This window comes from Zosterops lateralis (assembly GCF_965231275.1).
Source record: "Zosterops lateralis genome assembly, chromosome: 2".
Lineage (NCBI taxonomy): Eukaryota > Metazoa > Chordata > Aves > Passeriformes > Zosteropidae > Zosterops > Zosterops lateralis.
Window position 1 is genome coordinate 66,346,682 of NC_139763.1, and position 26,184 is coordinate 66,372,865.

The 26,184-nt window shown below is 37.3% G+C and overlaps 1 protein-coding gene across 1 annotated transcript in view; it reads left to right on the forward strand.

The window, feature by feature from the left end:
• TRPC4 (transient receptor potential cation channel subfamily C member 4) overlaps positions 1-26,184 on the forward strand; it is a 126,684-nt gene that overhangs the window by 69,136 nt on the left and 31,364 nt on the right. Inside the window, exon 4 of the mRNA XM_083881416.1 lies at positions 22,180-22,516. Coding sequence (XP_083737542.1) covers positions 22,180-22,516 — 337 coding nt within the window. The remainder of the gene's footprint in view (positions 1-22,179; positions 22,517-26,184) is intronic.

Consider the following 26,184-nt stretch of genomic DNA (forward strand, 5'->3'; position numbering starts at 1 on the left):
TACATTAGAAAGCTTTGAAGAAATAATAATCAAATATTTAATGATTCTTTTGTTCATTTGAAATACAATTTAGTAATCTAGAAGCTACCATGGAGGTAGGGAACCACTGAAGTACTGATGGAAAAAAACCTCAATTGGTCTCTGACTTCACAAGTCTTCTAAAAAGTACGTTTGTCCTTTGGGAAATGTATTGCATAATTTTATATTTTATAGTATAATGTTTCAGGCAACATATTCACTGCCTTCATAAATTATTTTCAGATTGTATTTTGCCAGATTTAACAACCATTATTTCTATTCTTGAAATGCCAATCCTGTCTTACAGTCATTTCAGAAATTGAAGCTTGGACTTCTGTTTTCCCAAGGATTCATGCATTGAAATAAAATTCCAACCTCTGATTGTTTGTTTGGTTTTTTAAAACTTTAACACAAAGCTTGAATTTTCTTAATTCAAGGTAGAGATAGTGATAGGCACATGTAGGGTAATATGTTTTTTATAGTTGCATCTGATTACTGTGCCTAATTAAGTTGCAGTAATACAGCTGATTACAAAACTGATTCTTCGTAATAGAAAACTTTAGGCCACATGGATTTAGTGAAACAATTCCAAATCTGTAGAACTTTTATATTTTACACACATTTTTCATTTCTGTAAGTATTTCCCACTATCCCTATCATTTGATTCTCGCTGAAGTAAAATCAAGGTTTACTAAATGTGTTCCAAAATGTATTCCATACTAGCTGCTGAAGCAAACATTAGCCTCTGTAAGTGTTCAGTTATTTTATTTCTGGTTATTATTACAGTATTCTGATAGGTACAGCTCTAAGATCAAGAAACTTACCTCAGGCATAACAATTACTTGGATCCTGGCTGTCCTGGTCCATATAGATCATTATAAAAATACATCATCAGGGTCTTTCTATTTCTTGTGTTAAGGATGTTGCAGGAGACACAGCCTCCAGCTGAATCCAGCAGCCTTCAGGATCAGAGGATTCTTTCAGCTTGGGCACTGGAATCCAGCCAGGAGCTCTTGATAGTACAGTATTTTAGGCAATATATTCACTGCTTTTATAAATTATTTTGATGGTACTGCTCCAGACTTAACAACTTTTATTTCTGTTTCTTTAAATGCCCCCCTGCAACAAAACAGCAAAACAGATGAGAATGCATTGTCTTCCCCTCTTGTCTTGCAACCCATCCCTAACATCTCAACCTTTATTCATGCTATTTACCAAAGGAAATTCTGACACCATACTGAGGCTGAGGTCGGAGCTCCACAAGTAAGCAATCAGATTTGGTTGTCCAGAATGTGCAGTCTCAGTCCAAAAATTGCAGATGAAAGTGACAAAATAATGACATGTATGTCCTTTTACATTGTTTTTTATGATTAAGTGCTCAGGAGTTAAGTAGTACTTTTTTCCTTTCAAGTTGAAAATAATACCAAAAATTAATTAGCAGTAATTCCTTTTGGCATTTTAAGCAAGCAAACATGAAACATATTAGAACTAAGTCTCATAAAGGGGTGAAGTGGGCTTTGGATAATATAACTTGGTTTAATCTTAAGACACAGGATGGTGTAGAACAGCAGATTGAGAGTACTTGTAGGAGCAAACAAGTGGATAGTGAAGAATATTCATTGTGTAAAGAAATGAAAATTGACAAACATGAGTAAATAAAATTACCAAGCTCAGAGTTTTTGAGGACTTTATGAATGACATGATGTTTGAAGTGCTGATCTAGAAATGCCTTGTATTGAACAGAGAAAGTCCCTTAAAATTCAAATAATTAAGCAGTGCTTTGTGTAGTGCTCTGCAAGCCCCTGGTAGCACTCTGTGCTTGTGGAAATTGAGAAGGTACATTCATTTTTAGGGCTCTCCATGTTCTCCACTTTGCTGCTGAAGTGGACCTTCCACAAATCAAGAATATTATGCCAATTGGATTTGAGATTCTTGACAGTGGAAGTGCTCATCTTTGCATTTCCATTCCTTTCACACTCACCATAATATTGTGATTCTCATTCATGTGCTGTCAGAAGGCATCTCAATAATATCAATTCTCAGTCCATGGAGTCAAGTCAGAGGTAACCTACAGTGTATTATCAACAAAGAAACTTCCCTGATAAAACCATCAATTTTCTTTATTAATGACTAATGAGGTTGAAAGATTTATAATCTCAAGTTTACTTTGCAGGATAATGTCTGGCAAGACTGTGGATAATACCTGTTCAGAGTTATGAGGCAGACCCAGGCGAGTATCTGCCAGAATCTTTGGGTTTTGTAGCATAATCCATGGGACAGAACATCCAAGGTGCTATTTTTTTTCTGTGTTCCTTTTGCACCACTGGTGCCGTTCGACTGTAAGTAAAGCCATGTTGCTGAAGCTTGTGGTGCCTGGTTCTGACACCTGCTGTTACCTGGGCTACAGCCTGCAGCAAAGAAGAGGTTTCCTGAAGTTACACAGCCACCCTGCACTGGGCACAGACATTTTCTTGTCCAATTACATGCTGTTTAGGATTGTCACAAGTTTGGTTTTATGAAGAGAGTTTGGTTTTATGAAGGCTGCCACAAGTTCATTGTGGTATATTCTAAGCACACAATGAACAGTGAGAAATAAGTTTCCCTGGTTTCTGAACTACATGAAAATGTTATCTGAATTGACTGCAGCTCCATGTGAGGATGTAGAAGGCAAATCTCAAACCCTGTGTGTGGTTCGCAAGCAAATCTGAGTTCAGGTTAATTGCAAACCTCTGATGCAGCAATGCAATTAAGTAGAAGAGAATAGTAGATCTCTTTATTGATTAGTAGATAGTCATCTTTTCCACTCATTGCAAAATGTGTGTTTTCTTGCCATGTATATTCAGAATTTTTAACAGAGATATCACAGCAAAAACTCATTCTCTCACTGTTCAGTTAACTTTTGGTTTAGATTTGGTTCTGTTTAGGTATTAAGCATATAACTATAAAAATATGAAAAATTTTCTTAATTTGCTTACTAATTTTCCCTTACATGTGAAATAAAGAAGGGAAGATTAATAGGCTGAATCAATATCATCTGGTTTCATAGTAAGTTTAATTAGTGTAATTTAAATACTTATACTGGTCATTTATATCTTTGTTTCATTTTTGCCGTATGCTAAATGTCCCATTTAATTTAAGCTATAGCTGTATAAGCTCAAATACAGTAACAGGATGAGGTTATAATTATTGGTAGGGCTGTCTCATTTTGCTTTGTTATTAGGCGTTCTTGTATCAACACAGAAGAAACAAGAATTTTTAGATACGTAACTGTTGAGCTTTTCTCTCTCACTTCTCAAATGGGTGAACACTGGATGGTTTGGTTTGGGTTTACTTTTTTTAAATCTTTTCCATTCTCTAGGTTATGCTGATCATCTTTCTCTTCCTTGACAAATACAAAATCTCCAATAAATTTGGAATACCTTATATTGTAGATAGGTTAGACTCTGCACATTTCAAATTAGCAGTCTGGAAAGATTTTAATAAGCTTTTTTCTACTTTTATTTTTAAAAACCTAAAGTAAATGTGTAGTTTATCTAGCCTCCATCCAGTGTTATGTGTCGTGTTGAAACCTATCTAAAGAAGCCAGAATTAACTTTTCTAAAGTTTTTCTGACCCCAAAATAACTTTTTTAAAGGCTTGATTAAAAATTTTCTAAATTTTAATTTCTCTCTCTGTTTACTAGACATGCAGCTGCTTAACTACTAAAACTCTCCCAAATACCTCTAGTTGGACCTCTAGATGCTCTCTATTCCCAGGGGCAGGACCTGTTTTTCTGAGTTGTGAGAAGCTACTAGCAAAGGGCAGAATGAAAAAGGGAGTGGGTTTAACAATTTAACGTATTTAAAGAATTAACAAGAGTTCAGGCCTTATTAGAAAGAATTTCAGGGAAAATATTTCAAGGAAATCGGCTTAAAAGTAAATTAAATATTAAATATAACAATATGATATTCAGATTTCATGGTTCAATTCATGTTTTCTGGGAAAGTGATGCTGCAGGATAAAAAAATGTGTTTGGTTTTGATAATAAAAACCATCTGTTTGCTTCTGCTCAAAAGAGGACTTTTTAAAAAGGAATCATCAGTTCTTCCTAGTTTTCTATGCAAAATACAGCCTCAGTGAAATGAAAATGTTTCACAATAATGTCAAAAATTCAGTGAAATTGTCAATGAAAACATGCCTATTAATTTCAAATCTGTTATTTCATGTCAGTGTCTAAACACTTCACTTCAATGAAATAGAGGATTTTGTTTGTTGCAGTTACTTCTAAATCCACTTGGACTTGAACATTTGCCAATTAAATTCTTATAGCCAATATCATCCGTATCATATTATTACACAAAACAGTATAAACATAATAGAAAGCAAGAATTAATGATTTTCAAAACTATTTTAGCAATTCCTAGAAAAAATTACTTTAAATTACTGAAATGAAAAGTTGCTGTGTTCTTAGTAGTGTTTTTAATGTTTAATTATAATGATTTTCTCATTAAAAGTCTTTCAGATGCAAAAACATGAATTACTGACTCTGTAAGCAGGAATGACTTTGGAAAAACAGCATTTTAAGAATTGTTCTGTGTTTAAAATTAACCCACACCTGAAACATAAGCAGAAACACAGCAGTCATGTGTGGCAAGTCAGTGTGTATACGAATATTTGTCAAAAGACTGCAAAGGTGCACTCAGAAGTCTCCATGTAAAAAATAACAAAACCTCACGAAAACCAGACTCTGATAATATTTGGACGTTTTTGACACCAAAGGAAGATATGTTTAGTCTAAGAATTGCATAACTGAGAGGAGTGATATATACACGTTTGGGTCCACGTCTCCAGAAGACCTACTTCTGCAGACTCTCAGCTATAGTACTCAAAAAAATTGATAAACATTTTTCCATGCAAGAGTCAGGTACTCTAAACCAGGTCATGTATTTGCTTTGTAAATCATGTAAAAGTCTCCATGTTTATGGGTAAGAAGTCCACAGATTGTTAAATAGTATGAATTAGGTGAGTAGATTATCTGCTACACATACAAAGTCTTCTTCTAATTGGTTATAGAATCCTTTCAGTTGGAAAAGGCTTTAATTCCAATGATTAACCCAGCACCGCTGAGTGCACCACTAAACCACGTCCCTCAGTGTCACGTATACATGTCTTTTAAATACGTCCAGGGATGGTGACTCAACCATTTCCCTGGGCATCCTGTTCCAGTTCTTGACTATCCTTTCAGTGAACAAATTTTTCCCAACATCCAATCTAAACCTCCCCAATGCAACTTGAGGTAATTCCCTCTCAATCTGTTAGTCATTACTTGGAAGAAGAGACTGACCCTCACCTCACCACAACCTCCTACTCTCCAGGCTAAACAATCCCAGTTCCTTCAGCCACTTCCTCATCATCTGGTCTTGTGCTCCAGACCCTTATCCTGCTCCATTGCCCTTCTCTGGACTTGATCCAGCACCTCAGTCCTTCTTGTTGTGATGGGCCCAGAACTGAACACAGGATTTGAGGTTTGGCCTCACCAGTGCTGAGCACAGGGGGACAATCCCTGCCCTGGTCCTGCTGGCCGCACCATTGCTGACAAAGGCCATGGCCTTCTTGGCCACCTGGGCACACTCTGGCTCATGTTCAGCTGCTGTTCACCAGCACCCCCAGGTCCTTTTCCACTGGGCAGTTTCCCAGCCACTGCCCCCTCAGCCCGTTGTGGGGTGGTTATGGCACATGTGCAAGACCTGGCACTTGGCCTTGTTGAACCTCACACCATTGGCTTCAACCCATTGATCCAGCATTTACTGATCCCTCTGTAGAACCCTCCTGTTTTCTAGCAGAACAACACGCTTTCCCAGCTTGGTTTCCTCTGCAAACTGACTGAGGGTGCAGTTAATATCCTCATCCAAATCATTGATAAACATATTAAACAGGACTGGCCCCAACACTGAGCATGGGGCCACCACTAGTGACCTGCTGCCAACTGGATGTAATTCCCTTCATTGCCATTCTCTGGGCCCAGTCGTCCAAACAGTTTTTTACACCATAAAGGGTGTTCCCATCCAGGCTATGTCCTTCCAGTTTCTGCAGGAGGAACACAGTGGGAAATGGTGTCAAAGGCTTTGCTAAAGGCCAGGAGGCCAATACCAACAGCCTTCCCTCATTCATGTCACCACCTTGTTATAGAAGAAAATCAGTTAGTCAAGCAGGACTGAATAAGGTGTAGGTGTCCCTGTGGAAGGGGGTACTTATTGCTACTAGGAAAAAATGTTCTTAAATCACAGGGCACATCTGCTTAATACAACATTAAGTTGTGGTGAAGCAATTTTCCTAGAATATGTGACCAAATTCCTTATACAGTCAATAGACAGAGGTATGCACAGAGGGAGATCCTGTCTGTTCAAGATAAGACATCTAAGTTCGTTCCAGAGACATCTCTCTCTGCTTCTGTGGCTGGGAAAGGAAAGAGTGTGCTTCATTTAGAAGAATTACTTCACTAGGCATTGAAAATGTGGAACTAAGTTAGACAAATTACTGCATCAGCTGCAAATTCTACCCTGTGGTAACAGAGACTGAATTCAGGTGGCTCAGAGCCCACGTAAGGGAAAATTAATTCCAGCAATAAGTAATTAATGATGTCTGAGAAGGCATCAATAACCTTTAAATGCTGTATGCTACACAGAGGTTGCAACCCTCTCATCACAGTTCTAGTTAAACTATTCATGAACTAAGATCAGCATCTTTTTTATTTCAAACACTTGATGGAAGTAATTAACTCAAAGAGGAAACTTTCTGTTAATGAAGTACTATGTAAATCTCTCATTTCACTTCCTTTTCTGCGTTGTCATTGTAAGAAATGTTGCTGGGATATCTGCCTCAAACAGGAAAAAACAGGAGTGCAAACCCCTAAACAGCAGTGCACAACCCTTCTGTTGAGACTGGCAGCAGCAGAAGCTGGTTTGAAGGAGTCCCTGCTAATGCACCTACAAGCTTCCCTACAAACCTGGGGTAAATTTAGGACCATGTATGCTGGTTTTGCATTGATTGACATTTGGTGAGGAGAGAAGCCTCCCACAGAAGTGATTTTTCTAAGAAAAACTGTGACAAAACCAATCAGTTTCTGCAAACAAACTGCACATTTCTTCTTTCCCCCTCTTCCCTCTTGGAACCAGTCTTAAAGGTGTAGAACTTAATATCCAGCATAAACAGAACGCACAACTGGGGATACAAGCATCATAAAGTCACCCTAGGACACTGTGTCACAAAGTGTTCTGTCCTTCTGTCCAAAAACTAGCTAATCCATGCCTGTGCTAGATTTAACTGGCCTAAAATAAGAGCAACTGAGGCACATTTGAGCATGCTGACAGTGAAGCTTCTGCATGCTGCTGCAGTGCAATTTTTTCCACTGGCTGGCTCTCTCCATTGAGTGTTCATTGAACAATAAAATGAGACATCCAAAGCAAACTTGTTTTAGGGCTGTCTGCTTGTTCTTTTATCTTCTTCTTTCTTCTTGTTTTCTTTCTGCTTGTTCTGCTTGTTCTTCTTGTCTTCTTTCTGCTTGTTCTTTTATCTTCTCTTTGTTCCACCAGATGTCCGCAGAGAAATCTTCACTTCCTTCCTTAACCCTTCCTTGATTTAGTGTGAGCCTTAGCTATCAAGATTAAAATAGCAAAGGATGTCTTCATCCATTGCCTCCATCAATATGTGCACTCATTGTCGAACAAAAGATTTATGAGAAAAAACAAATGCTTGTTAGATGAACTCACTCTTGTGCCTCCAAAGAAATCAAATCTATATATATTAAGTTGAGCAAAGAATGTTACTTTCTAAAATTTGCAGCTCCAGAAACTAAAGTAGAAAAATTAGGAGAGATGTTCAATATGGCAGTGGTTTGACAAAGTGGGTTTTGCATTTTGAAAGTCATATAGGGTTCAATTTTGAGTGCTGGCATTTGAACTTCTAGGGTATTTTTCAAAGAGGAAGGAAAATGTTTACACAAAACTATCAACAAGCCCTCCTTGTGGAGACACTTGGCTTTCTTCTATAAATAATAGGATGATATTCTTCAGGGTTGAAATATGTTGGTGCTTGAGATATCTTACAAAAATAATATATTTTAAGAAAAGAAAATCTGTGGGAGAGAAAGACCAATGTGGATCTTCAGAAAGTAGAAATTGCTGAAGGTCTACAGAGTGCAACATGCTTTTGCTGTGTTGGTCAAATACAAGGTGTCTGGCTTGTTAGGTTCTTTAGGTTGATGAAGAGAACATGTTTTATTCTGCCTGCTGTACATAAAAGACAATAATGTTTAATTATCAGGGTAATGCAGTTGTTTAAATTAGAGGTTGCTCTAAATAGCTGACCTTAAGGGCTTTATTAGCAAGCCTGTTATGGTTCACAAAAAGACATGACTTGGTTATATGCCATTTGAGTTTAACACAAGCTGAAAGTGTAACATCATGTAAAAAAGATCTGACACATTATTAATAAAATTAAAGTATATTTTCTGCCTTCTTAACAGCACGCAGAAAGAATCTAGAAATAGCCATTCCTGTAGTGTGCTTGTGCTGTGAGTTCCTGACTCATTCCACATAACCTCAGGTATTTAACTATGGTACCTATGTCAGCAGCCCAGCCTTGGGTTCCTTCATCATTGATGGGAAGAGACAGACATTTCCAGCCAACTCAGGCCATCCAAGAACAAAATAGTTTTTGTCACTACCTATGTTGCTTACATTAATTTTAAAGTTGACAAGGGACAACTAGATGTGTTATGCAGACTAAAAAGAATAGCATATAATTTCTGGAAAGTAACTAACAGTGGCTATTTGTTTAAGTCTTGATTTTCTGTTTCTCTGAGACCCAGAAAAGGCCCTTAAGCTGAAATGATGAACCTGTTCACAGGAATCCCTTCTAGTGCATTCTAGTGTGATCTAAGGATCTGCCTGGAGAAGTAAGCATGATGCAAATCTGCATTTCAGAGTTTTGGTCTGAGGGGAAAAATCCTCAATTTTACATACAGATTCTGAAGATTAGATGGAAAGTTTTGCAAGAGAGAACTGTTAGAGCTGTGACAGCCTGCAAGATTGCACTTGTGTTGAGACACTTCATTATTTCTAAAGTTGAAACCTCTAGTGAATTTATTCAAAATCAGTCAAAATCCTGAAATAATGGATAAAGCTTTTATATACACTGAAAAAATACTTTCTTTTACTGCATGTGACCCTATTATTATTAAAAAAAAAAAAAAGTATTAGTCAAATCACAATAAAATTAAGTAGCATAGTAACACTTACATGAGGAGAAGTCATCATTTTCATGGTAAATTGAGATTGGAAGTCTCTGTCATCAAGTGCACAGAGGATGACACATACTTGCCTTTCTTCTCCTGTGGTATTAAGGAATCTGGACACCTTAGTCTTTCTCATATGTGTTTGCCAGTATATAACCTGGCACCTCTGCTGGAAGCATAAAGAAAGACCCTAAATAGATTTTAAGGGTACAGAAATAGTATTTTTGTTCTTATTAATATTGCAGCAGTACTCCAGGGATATTTAACTTCCCAAATAGCTCAGGGAGTTTGAAGTAATCAATCATTATGAATTTTCAAGTGATTGAGGAAGGAAAAGGGTGGATCACTATAAAATTATTTATTACATTAGAAGATAGAATGTCACAGTGTTCTGTTTAGAGATATTCTTTTCACAGGAACAAAACACAAATACTTATACTAGAAAAAAATAGTAAAGCCAACATAATTAAACAATTAACTATTTAGCAAATTTTTACTATTCTTCCTGTACCAACAAGATATGATGATTCACTTTAAAACATTTAGGCAAAAATTATTATCCTATTATTTTCAAAAAGAAAATGAAGGAAAATAAGTTCCTTTCCTTACTGCTTTCCTTCCTTCACAAATGCAATCAATGTAAATTGACCCATCATAAAACTGCCAATATAAATATTCTGCCAATAAAAACATAAATATTATTCTCTCAGCCTTGGGTCATTTGGCTTCTATCCTCCCTCAGTTTTCATGGAAAAGCTGGGGTTAGTTAGAAGTTTAGCAAGCTCAATACTTCAGAGAAAGAAAATAATTTTCCCAAAGCAGTAGTGATAATATATCTGCCATCAAGTCTTCTTTTCCAAAGAGGAGGTGAGTTTTTAACTTTGTGAGCTGTCAAGGTTAGAGAATTAAGGGTTTTGTGTGTCAGATCCCTTGTCAGAGTTTCCAAAATTCCCCAGAGAAAAACACTGATGTTGGATTACCTTTGAAGTTCTAGTATGAAGCATTAAAGGAGCTTGTAGTTGAATCTTAGAGAGTGCTGTAGCTGTTTCCCTGTGCAGTTTCAATGTAATTTAGTTGACTATATAGTTTAGTTATGAAGTATGGAGTTTTTGGCTGCAGTTCCTCTCAACCTCTCACTGAAGCATTTGGATGCTGAAGAAATCACCATTTTTTTGTGTTGATAGGGGCTGGATTTGGGAGAGCTGTGGCTTCTGTCAGGGTTGGTACTAAATGACACAGTGTGGGCAGCAGTAAGCAATAAAGAGAAACTGGAGTCTCACCACCATGACCTCATCAAAAAGGTATTTTGGGCGTAAATTTAAAAGGATTATGTGGTAAAGAAGAGGTTTTGATTTCTGACTACAGTGTTTGATAGTATTAGTATGAGACTTTTATACATGCAGGGTGGATTTTGTGGAGGAAAAGATGACTGAAGTGGACATTAGCACAGGAGGCATCACCATAATGGCCTCTGTGGACTACAGCAGAAGTCTTCAATCCAGCTGATTTTGTTAAAGCCTGTATGTTATATATAGTATGATAAAGGTACACATGTGATCTAATTTAAATTGCATGTTACATAGGAGCTTCAGGGGATTTTGTATGTTTACTTGGACTTTTTCCTCTCTGTACTCACTTATGTCTTATTATACAATAAGTTTCTTTAGTCTTAATTCTAATGCATCACTGATTCTCAAATAAATTGAGAATTTCATTTTAAAGAACGATGTTTTCATGCATATGATCAGGAAACATAACAGAATAGTGAAAAAAAAAAGCAAAAGAAAATATTTCTTCAGAGTACTAGTATCTTTCACAAGGATTAAAGAGCAGCTCTTTCTTAGAAATGTACCATTTTTGACTTGCTGGAGCAGAGGCCAGGGCATGTATGTCATACATGCAGTGACAACAGCCTATGAAGTGTATTTCTCTGACACTGAACAAATGGCCTTTGATTTGTCAAGGAAGAATGTAGCCTCAAACCTTCAGGGACTGAAACAACCTTTGTTTCCATTCTTCCACATATGCTTCTTCCATCTCTAGCTTTTAAAGGATGGTCATTTTCTTCCAAACTTTAAAAGAAAATATATTCCTTTACCTGGTAGTACAAGCCAATATATTATGCCCTATCTCCATAAGAAAATGCTATGGAATCTGGCCAAACAAACATCTCCTGAAATATCCAGTTACTAGAAGCATGCAATAGATTTTAGAAATAGCAGTCTAACACAGAAATGTATAATGTAAATCAATAAAATATTGAGTGAGGAACTGGTCTTTGAAAGGTTGTCTGTACTGCTGAATGCAAGCAGACCATTGCCTGACCAGATGACTGAGGGATGCTAAGGGATTTGTATGCAGACTTCAAAAAGTTGCAGATTTGCCTTGCACAGATCTGTCTGGAGAAATAAAAAATTGAACCAGGCAAGAGACGATAGGTAGTGGGGATGACTGGGGTCAAATGCTCAGACTCAGTCACTGATTCCTTCAGTTTAGATGAGGCCTGAACATCCTTAAAAGTGATGTTTATGTAATTGTCAATTAAAATGGGCTCTTTATTGATTCCTTTGTCACTCTGGTTCTTTACCATGAAAGGAAGCAACAGTGTTCAGACACCTTTACAACAACAGTGAGAGTAACTCCAGGTTTTTATTTGAGATACCAAACTCAAATGTTTTGCCACAAATTGCAGAGCTTCATAAGAGGAAAGAACTATCCAAGGACTGTAATTATTTATCCAGGCTGGCAGATGCTGGATACACAGATTTTCATTAACTGCTGTAGTAGCTATCTTGCCATTATGTGAAAGCACAGTATTTCTTAGGTCTGTTCACAAGAGAAGGTAATTTTCTTCAGCCACAACCTATTCTTAGGTGTAAAAAAAGCTTTTGAAAAGCAAGACTTTAGAGCAAGCATTTATACTCCCCTGAAATACTTTCCAAGATTAATATTTTTGTATTTAAACTGCAGAAGCTGCACATGGCTACACTTGACTGATAAAACTGATGCATCTTTTAGAGACTCACATGCATTTTTCCTGAAAGTGATCTCAGAATAGTGCTCACTGAGCATCGTTGCCAAAGACTTATCATTTCAGTTTAGTCTTTCTGCAGGAACTGGGTGATTAATCTGATTCTCAGCCCTCAACACTCTTACATAAAAATACAGCCAATTTAAACAAGAGGAATTTAAAGATAAAGAGCATTAAAGTATTTGAAGAGAAAGAAAAGCAGATTAAGTGACTGTATACATTCTGTTCCTAAGTATTTATGAAACTGCAAAGCCAGATCTACACATTAATTTAGAAATTTCAACTGAAAAATATGCTGTTTATTTCTTTATTTAGCTTGAATGCCTTTGAAATCAGTCTGTGGGATTTTTCTTCCCTTATCCCTCTAATTTTGTATTCAGTCAGCCTTCAAATCTGTGTTATACTTTCCAGGAACTGTATTATCACTAATTTTGGGGAACTTTGGCCTCTTCAGTTCCACACAAGCTTCACATCATAAACACTTCTAAAGAAACTGGGAAACCTTGGACTTCAACTCTCTTATCTCTTGGCTAGAACAGTATAAGCATGAAATCAAGAACAGTTATGCTTAATATCCATTTTTCACATAAGGATACAGGATGGCACCTCATAAAGCTAAGCTAACAGAGTGAAATCTAACTTTGCCTGGTGCTAATGGGAGGTGATTAGCACTGTTTCTACAGAAAATATTAAATAGTACAACAAAATATCACTAATACAAGGTTTATTTTCACAGCAGCAGTCAAAGAGCCTGGAAATGAAGAAAAAAAGGCATTACATTTTTTGCATTTAGGTTTCTTTCAAACAACTCAATACCCTGCTCCAATCTGAAAGGACAGTCAGAAAAGGAAAGTGGAACTAAGAATGACTCTCTACCTTGTTTTGGCCTGTGCAACAAGCTGAGCAAATGAGGAACAGGGTGGTCTTCAGTGATACCACTAGAAATTCTCACATGAGCAGGCAATGCCCAGAGGAAGAATCTGGCTGGTATGATTGCTTTCCTACTCATCCCTCACTCAAAGCTTTTCTTAACTAATTTTTCTCCAATTAAACTCTCACTGTGTTCTGTGCTTTAGTTGTTTTCAACATATTTGCAGCTCCCTCATGAATTTTGAAATGATTGGTTTATTAATTTGTGACTTTTCCTTCTGGCAATATGGCAGCTACAGAAGTAGACAATGTGGTAGAATGTTCTGGGTGTGAGGGCATTCACTGGTTCTGTCACATAGTGAAACTGTAACTAACGTGGCTCCTAACCCCTTCTGGCTGACCAGCTAAAGCTTGGAGGCCTTACCAATACAGGACACAAAACCAACTTGAATGTGAGAAAAGTAGAGTCAGAATGATTTGGGCTGGAAATGAGCTTTAATTGCTAATTCCTCACTGGTCTAGAGGTGTGGTTTTTTTCTTTTTACGTTCCCTGTGTTGGTATATGAAGTTTTTTAGAATACATATTGATTTTAGTCTTGTAAAATGAACTTGAACTTCTGAGTTTATAAACAAAATGTGTTTATTGTCTCAATTTATTCAGTGTTAGAATGAATGCTGAGAGAATGATCAGCCACTATTTATATTCTCTTGTGAGGTAGTGTATTTTGTAGAAACTATTGGTACAGACAGGAAACTTGGTGTCAGAGGTATATAAATAGTGCCTTGGGGGTAATGGGATTGAAATGACACTCAAGCAAATATGTGCCCAGTCATATTTATCTTCTTGCTTGCTGGTGTTCCCAGGTGTTTTCTACGAAGTTACTCCCTAGACCATGAATTCTGGCTTGCACTGTTGCAAAGGGTTATTCTTCCCAAATGCAGGACTTTACATAGAAATATCAGTTTTATTTTTTGCTTGCTATGCATGGTAATACATCAGCTAGGTGTGCAAAAACAGGGATCCAGTATAACTGAAGTAAGTTCATATTTTATTTTCTCTTCAGATACTTCCAGGGATTCTGTAATTTTTTTTATTTCCTTACAAAAATGTCTTGAATTATGGTAGCTCTAACACTTGCCCAGAGTGAGAGCTTAAAGTATTATACCAACATCACAGTTCTTAATTTTGGGACTTTTTTCCACAATCATCTCAAAGCCCAATAACATTTTTCTTTACCACTGGGAAGTCTAACAAAGCTATTTGTACACAGCTGGTTCCTAACAACTGCATTCTAGTTTCAGTTGCCATTGCCTTTTCTAAGCAATTAATTAGAATAACTGCAATTATAGATAAGTCTTGACTTATTTGATAGATATTTAATAGGGTTTTTTTTCTGTACTGATTCATTTTACTGTGAAGGAGTAATGAATCAAAGTAAGAGCTTCTGCCTGTGTTGATGTAGCAAATGAGAAATCTAAAATGCTCAAAGCTGCAATATCATTAATCCTTCTGGCAAAGCATTTCAGTTTCTACTTTTCCATTTACCTTTTATTTTGTTTCCTTCCTCCTCATATTTGAAGTCACACAATAGAATAATTAAAATAAAAACCCCTGGGATTGTACTCTATTCTTGGTGAGAGGAATGTAAACCCTGGATTTTATGAAGAAGCCATCTGTGCTGTGAATTTTCTCTGCTGCAGGGATCTGATGTGACTCAGGTTGCCCTGATAATGTACAAGGTGGTGAGGTCTGGTGCTCTGATCCCAGGTGTCCTGGTTTTGGCTAGGATAGAGTTAATGTTCTTTTTAGCAGCTGGTACAGTGCTGAGTTTTGGGTTTGGTATGAGTATAATGTTGATAACACACTGATGTTCTGGTTGCTGCTGAGCAGTGCTCACCCTAAGCCAAGAACATCTCAGTGTCCCATGCTCTGCCAGTGGGCAGGTGCATGAGAGGCTGGGAGGGAGCATGGCCAGGACAGGTGACCCAAACTGGCCAAAAATATATTGCATACCTTAGAATGTCATGCCCAGTATATAAACTGGGAGAGGCTGGTTAGGTGGGGCCAATCTCTGCTCAAGGATGGGCTGGGCAGCACTCAGCTGTGAGTGGGCAACTGCATTGTGCATCACCTGTTTCTCTTGGGTTTTGTTCCTCTCTCTCTTTTTCTCTATCATTATTGTTGTTGTTGTTTTATATTACTTTAATTCAATTGCTCAACTGTTCTTGTTTCAACCTATGTTTTTTACCTTTTTCCAGTTTTCATCCCCACTCCACTGAGAGGAGTGGGCTGCTGAGTGAGCAGCTCTGTGGTATTTTGTTGCCAGCTGGGGGTTAAACCATGACAGCAAGGGAGCTCACTGGTCCTCTTAAGGGCACCACTGCAGATTGAGCTGAGTAAAAGTAGAGCAGTGGTTTGCATCCAGCAGGAATCACAGTTATTATGATGGTCTGCTCCAGCCTGGCACAAGATTTAGAAGGGATGGACCTGAGAAGATTCATGGGATTCAGTGCAGCAATCAGGGTTTCTGGCCTGAGGCAGAAAACACTCAGTATAACTGTACCCAAAGGAATCCAGAACATGGTCCCTAGCTTTTTGAAAGGAAAATGTAGAGGTGATCTAGTCAATAACATTAAAGCATTTAAATTGCAATTAAACGTTGTTTGTCTTAATGAAGCAGTCCTCACAGAATAAGTGCTGAAATTCTCAAATGCAGCCTTTGGGGGAAGATACAGAAAAGAACATGCAGTGACATCTCTAAAGGGAGAAACAATCTACCAAATTTAGGAGTCCTTTTAGTGAAATTAGGACTTGAATCTGTCATTAGTGCCAATGCTTTTCATAAATAATAGACAGAAAATACTGACATGTGAATTTGAAGTTAAACTATTTAGTTTAATAGGTTTCCATTAAATATCCATGAAAAATTGTAAAATATGAAAATGAAAGCATTCTAGAGAAAAGAAAAGCAGTTGAGCTTGAATCTTGTCAACTGGGAGCACAATCATTGTGAAGTTGTGTGAAAAAGTAGCAGACCTCAGGGCAAACCTTTTCCTATTAGTGTGTCTCTAATGCCAGTACAGCACAACAGAGCATCTGGCCATGACTCCAAAAAGGTATTAATAAGAGAATTTGTGATAAATATTTTCAACTGTTTCCTCCTCAAAAAAAAAGTCTTTAACATTAATCTGTTAGAGAATGCTATCAGAGATAGTTCTTTTTGCTACAGCATAACTCACTTGTATATGTCAGAAAGGAAACAAATTTTCTTTGACAAACATGACAAATTACATCCTTTTTTATATAACATACTCAATCACCTATTTATGTCAAAATGAGAATTTAATTTGGACCTCAGATTTCTAAGACTACTTCTATAAATGTAAAAATGAGCACCTTGTTACTAGTGGAGGTTTATTATATCTTTTTGGATTTCATAGTACAGTGAAATAAATACTTGAAGATAACATTGTGGTACGGTAAAGACCTGACAAGTTATTCTGATGATATTTTATTTATAAAATTATTATTTATTTAAAGACCATACATATTTAATAGTATCAGTTATGTTATTTCTTCATAATTTCATTGACTGAGAGATATATTCTAGCAAAATCAAAGGTCAGTCAGAAGTGAAAATTAAATTCTGTGTTTTATATATATGCTTGGATAACACTAGAATCAGGCTCTGTTATTATTTATAGCAGATTATTTTTTCTGGCACTGTGAATAATTTCTGGTTTTCAGTGGTCTCAGGGAAGAGCCAATTCCCAGCATGACAACTAAGAGAGTGAATACCAGAACATTTTCAGATGGGCAGACTCTATGAAGGAGCTAAAGATGTTAAATCAGGAATAATCATATAGCAAAATCCCTTGTGTAATTACAAACTGCTGGAAGCTATTGGAAGCCATCATAATGTGAAAATATAAACTTGCTGATTGCTAATTATGTGGAGACAATGTCAAAGTCAAATAACATAATACTGACGGTACAAAAGATACTCAAGAGTAGTGAAAAAATACCTCCAATCTCTCCAATTAAGGAAGAAAATTATACTACAGTGAAACTGTTTTGGCATAGGCAATGCAGAACTGGCAAATTAATGTCACAAAGTATTTCTATTTCTGGAAGTCACAAAATATTTGTGTAAAATAGTTTTTAATTTATTTTTTTTCCAAGTTCATCAGGGGACTTACATGTCTACTTAGCTTTAATATGTGATTATCTTAGATGTAATGCCATCCAATTATACAGGAATTACCCTATGCTGGAGCATGTCTTTCTTTCACCCACTTTTACTCTTCCTTTCTAATAGAAGGGTTCTACTGGTTAAAGTATAAATATTAATTGACCAGAGTATTTTGTCATTAAGACTTTTCTCTCCTTTTTTTTCTATAGAGAAGGGCTTTTCAGTGGATAAATTAAAAGTGTAATAAGAATTTGGAATCAATAATAAAGCGTATTAATCACAGATAAATTATTTGATTATTTAACTGTTTGTTACCTGTGAGTAATGTCTCTGAGACAGGCTACATGGGGAGCATTTACACTGTGAGTCCCAGGAAGGTTTCCCTGCCACCAGTTCCTGTATGCTTTCAAATATTTACTTATGAAGCATGAAAACAACATCTTCCCCTCATTTCCTCTGGTCCTCCACAAAGACCAGAAGGGACAAAATCACCTTCTCTGTGCAACTGAAGAACAAGACTGTGGGGTTCACCACTGTGCACACTTTTCTTCCATCAGGGTATAACTTTTCCCTTTTCAAAACCTTCCTTCATTTTTTAGCTGATGTAGTAAATGTAGCTATAACTACTGACCATATTTCACAGCATATGATGACAATCTCTTGACCACAAAAATGAAAGTAGTCAAATCTGTGAGAATTAGTTTGGACATTTTTAATAACATCATACAGTTCATTGGTAAATTAAACTTTAACAGAAGCTGCAGCAAGAGATGTAGGATAATTTTCCAGATATCTGAAGACTACTTTGGATTGGTTCATAGTTAATGTTATATGGCAAATGAAGCTCAAATGAAGCTCTTCAGTGAAGAGCCAGTTATTTTTGTTGCTTCAGGACATTGCTAACCAACCTTGCCAATGTGTTGTTACATTAAAAACACACCAGCATGAAGCTGGATATTTGGACCTCTCAGAAATGCACTATATCATCTGTAGATAAACACACAGTGTTGTGTTTTCTGTTACAGACCTTTGCCTGCAGCACTAGAACTGCTTCCTTATGCATACAGCTCTTTAAATGCAGACATAGTATTTTATATGCTTGCTCCGTACCATATAATACCATACCATACCCATACCATACCATACCATACCATTAGTTGCTTCTTATGTATTTTATGTCAAGCAAGTACTTTAAAGCACATTACCAAGGCTGCTCCCTCTGACTCCAGCCATATCAATGTAAGTTTTCTTCTGTAATCAGGGGATCCAACCAGTGCTAGAACTCTTTTGTCACGGTCGTATTTTGAAGAAAAGTGCTAATTTCATATGAAATTATTACTTTAAAAATTGTCTCTTCAGTGTCTGGAATCTGAAAAATTTCTGCACTTACTGAAAAACTTCATGTGCCTCAGAAGACCATCTTTGACACATTGTACCTCAGCCACACAGTCCTAACACCATAAAATCTAATAAGGGTATTAGAAGACAAGAGGATTTTTTTTAAGCCTTCTCAGAAATACTTTCTCTATTAACGTTGACAGTTTTGCTTATTAATCTGTTTAAAGATTAGAGCTAAGCAATGCAGTGCCCACCCCATCATGGAGCATCCTCCAGATGGTGCATTCAGCAGGGATCTCCTCATGGCATGAGGTACCTCAGCATCAGTTCTGGTCTGCCCAGTCCCAGGGCAGCCCAGTATTTGCACATTGGAAAAACTCCTGCCTTTTACTTAATTTTCTCTACATTGCAAACAGGAAAATTAATTCCCTTTTAGCCATGCTTGGCAAGGAGTAGGTCTCCTGCATCTGTCAGCAGCCTTTTCTGGTCACTGGCAGGTGTTCCTTCACATAGGTTCTCAACACTGTGAGGGTGTTGAGAAAGGAGGCACAGGCAAGACTTAGGAACTGATTTCTTTAGGTGAGAGGATACATAATGGGAAGACATTCTGAAGAGGAGGAAGATATTATGAAGAGAAGTGCCATGGACCTGGCACTCTCTGGGGCAAAAAGAGAAAAATATTTTACTGAGATATTATTCTATGAGTCACACTTTTTCACTAGTCAAGCAAAGCACTAATCTGTACTCAAGCTAATTAAGTTGAAAAATGTTTTAGAGAAAATAAACTTGGCAAAAACATAACTTTGAAACCATCTGCTCTGAATGGATACACTATTATTCCAGACATTTGTACCTTGAAACCTTTAGAATGCATTTTTCCTAATGGAGGAGTACACCATTGCTCTTCTTTAAGATTATTTTCAAGATCCTTACAGTAGGAGTAAATTTTCTCATCTTTCACAACAATTAGAGGCAGCTTCACTGCTGGTGTCTGGTAGGCAAATTTATCTCTACTAAAAGATTCTGACATTTCTTCAATGTACACCAGGTTTGAATTTGGCTGAGGTAATCAATTCTGACAAGATCCATATATATATAGAAAGATGCATGCTGACTCTCATTTCATTCCAATATAAAGAGCATTTTTTACCAGTAGTAATCCCAGTGATTTTAGAAACAGTTTGAGAAGTTACCTGTTATTCATCCCCAAAGGAGCTTGGCTCCTGTGGTTATAAGTATTATCAAAATAATGTGAGATCCCAAAATAGATGCATTTGATTTGAGTTTGAATCTGAAATTATTTAGTGAAAAAATACAATTTTGTAATAAGAGAAGAAAGTTTCTGCATAGCTTTAGTAAGTATTCAGCTAATGATTTAGTCCATTGTATGTATGTAATATGCTCATATGTGTGTGAGTGTATTGGGTTTGCATTGCAAGATTTTGATAGCTGGGCCACTTAAGGGAGATGCTGCCAGAAGATTCCTGCCTTTCTCCAATGTTCAGTGCCTGATATTCCAAGATGAACATGCTTCTGGCCAAAGTTGAGTCCATCACTAGTGATGGTAGTGCCTCTGGGATAGCAAATTTTAGGAGAGGAAAGAAGTTAGTGCACAGGAACAATTTCAGACAGAGTAAAAGAGAGTGAGAATATGTGAGCAACACAACTCTGCACCCACATCAATGGAGGAGGAGGGGTAGGAGGTGTTCCAGGTGCCAGAGCAGAGATTTCTCTACAGCTGGTGAGGAAGACCATGGTATGGAAAGTTGTCACCTTGCTGCCCATGGAGGTCCTGGTACAGCAGACATCCTCCTGCACCCATGGATAACTCCAAAATGGAACATGTGGATGCATGAAGGAGACTGTGACCCACTGGGAACCCTACATCCGACCTAGCTGTGGTCCTGTGGAGAGAGGAGTTCAAGCTGAAGGAGGTTTGCTGGGAGGACTAATGACTCCGTGGAGGACCCATGCTGCAGCAGTCTGCTCCTGAGGCACTGCATCCCATGGAAGGGACCCAAGCTGGAGCAGCTCATGAAGAACTGCAGCCTGTGAGAAGGAGTCATGTTGTAGAAAGTTGTGGAGAACTGTCTCCCATGGGAAGAACCCCAGAGTGGAGCAGGAGAAGAGTGTGAGAAGTCTTCTCCCTGAGCAGAAGTAGTGGCAGAGATGATGTGAGGAACTGACCACAGCCCTCATTCCCATCTCCCTGCACCATGTGAGGGTAGAGAGAGAGAATTCAGGAGTGAAGTTCAGCTTGGGAAAAAGGAAGGGGTGAGAGAAAGCTGATTTTAAGATTTGATTTAATTTCTGATTATTCTGCTCTGATTTGATGGGTCTATTCTGCTCATGATGGTAATTGGTGAGTGATAGCTCTCTGTCCTTATCTTGACCAGGAGCCTTTCCTTATATCTTTTTTCTTTCCCCTCCCCAGCTGAGGAGTGCAGTGATAGAGCAGCTTTGTTGGGCACCAGGCATCAAGCCAGCGTTAAACCACCAGAGTAACAGAAGGAAAATGCTTATTTTTGTTCCTTTTTTTTTTTTTTTTTTTTTTTTTTTTAATGCAAGCCTGACTGTCTTTGATACATATGTTGCTTCTGTTCTATGCCTTTTATGTCAGCTCTTGTGTGCTGCGACTCTGTCACCTTTATAAAAGAAAACAATGGCTAAATAGGAACTAGTGATCAAAGAAAAGTAGGACATAAAGCTTTGGTATATGCTTCTTTGAAAAGATATCTGAAAAATATTAAATATTTACTTGGTTTTGGGGACTTTCAGTGAAATTCAGTTTTAAAGATTATATTCTAAAAAATAAAACCCCATCATGGTAACAGATGGACCATAAAGCATTGCACATGATAGGTGTGTATCCTGACAAGGGTTAGTGAAACACTGGGGAATGTTAGTGCTTAGTTCACATTGTGTAAGGATTTTGTTATGCATCTGTAAGAGTTTTTTCAGCATTAAAGCATGTAGACCTGATTTTTAGAGAATTAGCAGGGAACATACTGAGAACAGTTTGTTCATGGCTGTGGAATTCAGTTTCATTGTTTGCAGACCTCAGTTGTGCTCCTTGGTTTCATATCAACTTCTACCTCATGTTCTGTGAATTTTCTCCACAAATGTTGCTCATTAAATAATAGAAGTATTTGTGAACTTGCTTTTCAGTTTCAAGTCAGGTTTTGAAGTCCATGTGTTTCACAGTCTGTTGATTCCTCATGCACTCAACCAATGCAGAAGTGAAGCTCTATTGTGAAAAGTAAATGTTTGTTTCTCTGCACTCTACTTTGGCATTGAAGGAAAGGCAGGCTGACCCAGCCCTGTCTTACTGATATAATCAGTATGAGTGAATTTATTTAATTTTTTTTTATCTCTGTCTACTAAAGATACACAGAACGAAAAAAACTTTATAGAGGTAGCAAGAAACTAACTCTCTTCATTTCTTCTCTCTGTAGTTTGTTGCTCAGCCCAACTGCCAGCAGCTGCTTGCATCCCGCTGGTACGACGAATTCCCCGGATGGCGGAGGCGACACTGGGCAGTGAAGATGTTGACATGTGTTGTGATAGGACTCCTTTTCCCAGTCTTCTCTGTGTGCTACCTGATAGCTCCCAAAAGCCCATTGGGGCTGTTCATCAGAAAGCCATTTATCAAATTTATCTGCCATACTGCATCGTACTTGACTTTTCTGTTCCTGCTGTTGCTTGCCTCCCAGCACATCGACAGGTCAGACCTCAGCATGCAGGGACCCCCACCAACCATCGTCGAGTGGATGATTTTACCGTGGGTCCTGGGTAAATGTATTACTAAAGAAAATACAGTGAAAAGTGTTTTGACCACTGTGGTTTTGCCAAATGTTCTTGAGGCAGGATACAGCAGAATTTTGTCCTGAATTATTGATCTACAAAAGCAGGCAAATGGTCCATCTCCTACAGTGCTTAGCAAGAGTAGTTGACAGTGTAGACAAGTAGCAGAGTTTGAAAATCCAGAATATCACCATCTGATTAATTACAGTGAGGAAAAACAAAAGATATCAACGATTCCTTGCTATGATTATGCAGTGCCCTGAAACATATCTACTGTTTTCTCTTTTTAATGTATATTTCCTCCAGACCAGAAATTGTCCTGGTTCTTGTAAGTGTCCATTTTTAAAATTTGCTAATCTACTTTTAAAAAGAATCCTTTTGCTACAAGAATTATTTTTCATGTAGAGAAATGAGGTATAATGTAATTTCTGTAGGGTTATTACTAACCTTGGTTACCTACAGTATGCATCTTTCTAAATGACAGATGCACCTATTGCAAATAGTGATGGTCAGCATTCTTGAGTATTTTCCTTAAAATATGCATGCAGAGTATTTTTTCGGTTCAAAACTTGTCACTCAGTTCAAACCAAATATCCTATATTAGAAAGAATAAGAAAATTCCCTAGCATTTTTAAAATGGAAAAAACCCCAACCTTACCTCTCTATCCTCATAGTTGAAAAAAAAAAAATTTTCCTCTGAGATTATTGAAAGCCTACTTTCTGTGGACCATGTCATCCTTAAATGTGATTCTACCTTCCTGTGATCCTCGTATTATCCTAGGTGTTCCCTAACTTTGCCTGTCTATCCTGCCAAATGGTAATTTCTCTCAGTGTGCTGTGGTCTCTCCCCTTTTTCTTATTTTAACAATCAACACAAGTTGGACCAGGTCAGGGCAAATATATTTGTCTACAATAAAATTATAGAAGGAGGTACTTAGTCTTGACTGCAAGAATTTGGGTTTGGTATATTCATTAAAATTGTCATCATATAGACAGATACCTGCACAAAAATTTCTGAAATTTTGGTGTGATTTTGATACCATTATTTCTCCCAGAGAAATTTAATTTTAATTAAATCCTAATTTTCATTAAGATACTGTGTATCTTCCATTTTTCCTAAACATGTGGGTTTCTTTAGAGCAGTGTAACTTTTGGCCCCATTGATCCTGTATAATTTACTACACAGTGTTGAATTTGTAATACACCAATTGGCCATGCCTGATATTCTGGACAACAATAATTCAGTGGCTTTTTCCTCTATATGTACCTTGGTAGAGCACTGTGGGAAGCAGGAGGCAGGTGTATGTCTACTTTTCACTTAGAAAAACAAGAGTGTATAACTGAAAACCCTGTCTACACTTATTTGTCAGGCACCTGTCAGAAGGACCTGCCTTCCACAGGTGAACAGCTTTCTGGGATTTTCCCCCACGGTAGCACAGCATTCCTCACCACCATACTTCACTGTGAGGTGTGTTTTCTTTGGCCAGATAAATATTTCTAATACATTTAAAACACCAAAGTTTAAGATTATTGCAAAGAAATTACTCAATCTAGGAGGTCATCTAGACTGATATTTCTTACAGACAACTCAGACTTAAGTTCTGTAAGCAAGTTTCACATTTAAATATTAAAAGAAAAATTTCCTCCAGATAATTTTCCCAGTTTTGTACCACCAAGAAAGGAGAAACTAATATAAAAACTAATATAATTACTAATATAAAAACTAATATAAAAACTAATATAGAAACTAATATAATATCTGTATCCATTACCTCAGAAATAAATGCTACAATGCTGAGGAGGAGCAGGAGGCTCTTCTGTGCTGTGCCATGGCCAGAGGAGGTATTAGTACCTGTTCCGTCTAGCCTTTCAAAATAGCAGGTAGTCAGTATCTAGTCAGTTTTCACAGTATCCTGAGGCTAAGGGATAATAAGAACAAATGCACAGCTGACACATAGACCTTGACATGCCACAATGGATTTTGTCATTAACCTGTCTTTTAATAGAGCTGAAAGAAAGAGGCATGATTTGAGAAGGGCAAGAGCTAGTTTCTGGTAAAAGCAATTCAAAATTTTTAGTGACTAGCTTCTCTCCAGAAAACACTCAGTGGGAAGAGGACGAACCTCTATTGCCCTCAACCTCTGACATAATTGTTTACTTTGGAAGATGTTTAAGTAACTCAGCATCCCAAAGCACTTGTTTGAAGACACTGTTAGCCTTGAGAATTATGGTGTTTAAGGTGATTATCATTTCTAAAAGAAACATTTATATTTTCAGTATAGACTCATATGGCTGGATTATGCCTGTGCTGGCCAAACCCATCATCTGCAAGCATGGTCAAATCAAGGGAGCCACTTCCATAAACAAAACTTCATGAGCATGGATAAAGATCAATATTTTGATACTGTTGGTTATTTAGCTTGTAGTCAATCTAGACTGTGCTGTTCAGAAAAACATGCCTTCCAAAATCTCTTGCATCCAAAATTATGCATTTTGCACACTGATCTCTAGTGTTTCCTAAATTGCAGTTTCCTGTTCCAGTTTCACATCTTCTGTGCTCAGCTTTCAGGTCTTGGTTGCTGTAGTGCCTTAGCCCAGGCAAATAATGAGGCCTCAGATTCACCCATCATAATTTAAGACAATTAATCTGGTACCTGATTTCCCCATACCACTGAAGGAGACACACATCTCCACAGGATATTCCAGCTCACAGCATGTAATGAACCTGCCTATTTCAGCTTTTTTGTTTGTATATTTAGGTCTTTTTCATGTTGTGTTTTTCTGTTTGGTGGCTTTTTGTTGAGGGGGTTGGTTTTGTTAATTTTGTTTTGATGGATTTTGGTTTGGTTGGTTTCTTCAGGGCTTTTTGGTGGTGATTGTCTTTCTAAAGTAATACATCTCAGCCAAACCCTGCTCTTTTCCTATTCACATACATACAAACTGTAGTCTAGTCTTCTTTTAATAAACTTAATATTTTTCATAAATCCTTATCAATAAGCTAAGGCTTGTTTCCAGGCTGCAATGTAGTTTGTTGTCTCATCTCTTCAAACCATAAAATTATGCAGTATCCTCAAAAAGAGTTAATGAAGCACTCTTCAAGGGAGACTATATCTGAGCTACATAGAGACACTTTGATAATTTCTGGATGTAAACAAAAATTTTTGTCATTTGAGTCAAAACTAGTGTGGCTCTCAGGTTATACTACTTCTCTGAAAGCTGCAACATGACAAAGTAAATGTTTCATTGGAAAAGGATATCCTGGAGCAGCAACTAGATGTCAAAACTATCAATATTTTTAACAATAGAAATTTTTTGGTTTTTCCTAATTCAAATAGCTCTGGATGTAGTTTTTATTTTAATACTATCTCTCCTAAAATTCAGAGAGGAAGAAGAGCTCATTGTTGCAGGTTTCTCATTGACATGAACTTCAGGACACAAATATTTCATTCAACTTAAGAAGTTTCAAGACTGTCCATAGTGACCTAAGCTCTCCAGTGAGCAAATAGTAATTAGCATTTGCCAACTACTATGAAATAGAAGGTTGAATGTGCATAATTAGCACCTATTAAAGCTGTCACTAGAGTAGGAGGCTCAGAGGAAAACCTTGTATTGGGCTACATTTCCATGGAGACTATCGACTTTACATTTTAAAAGTC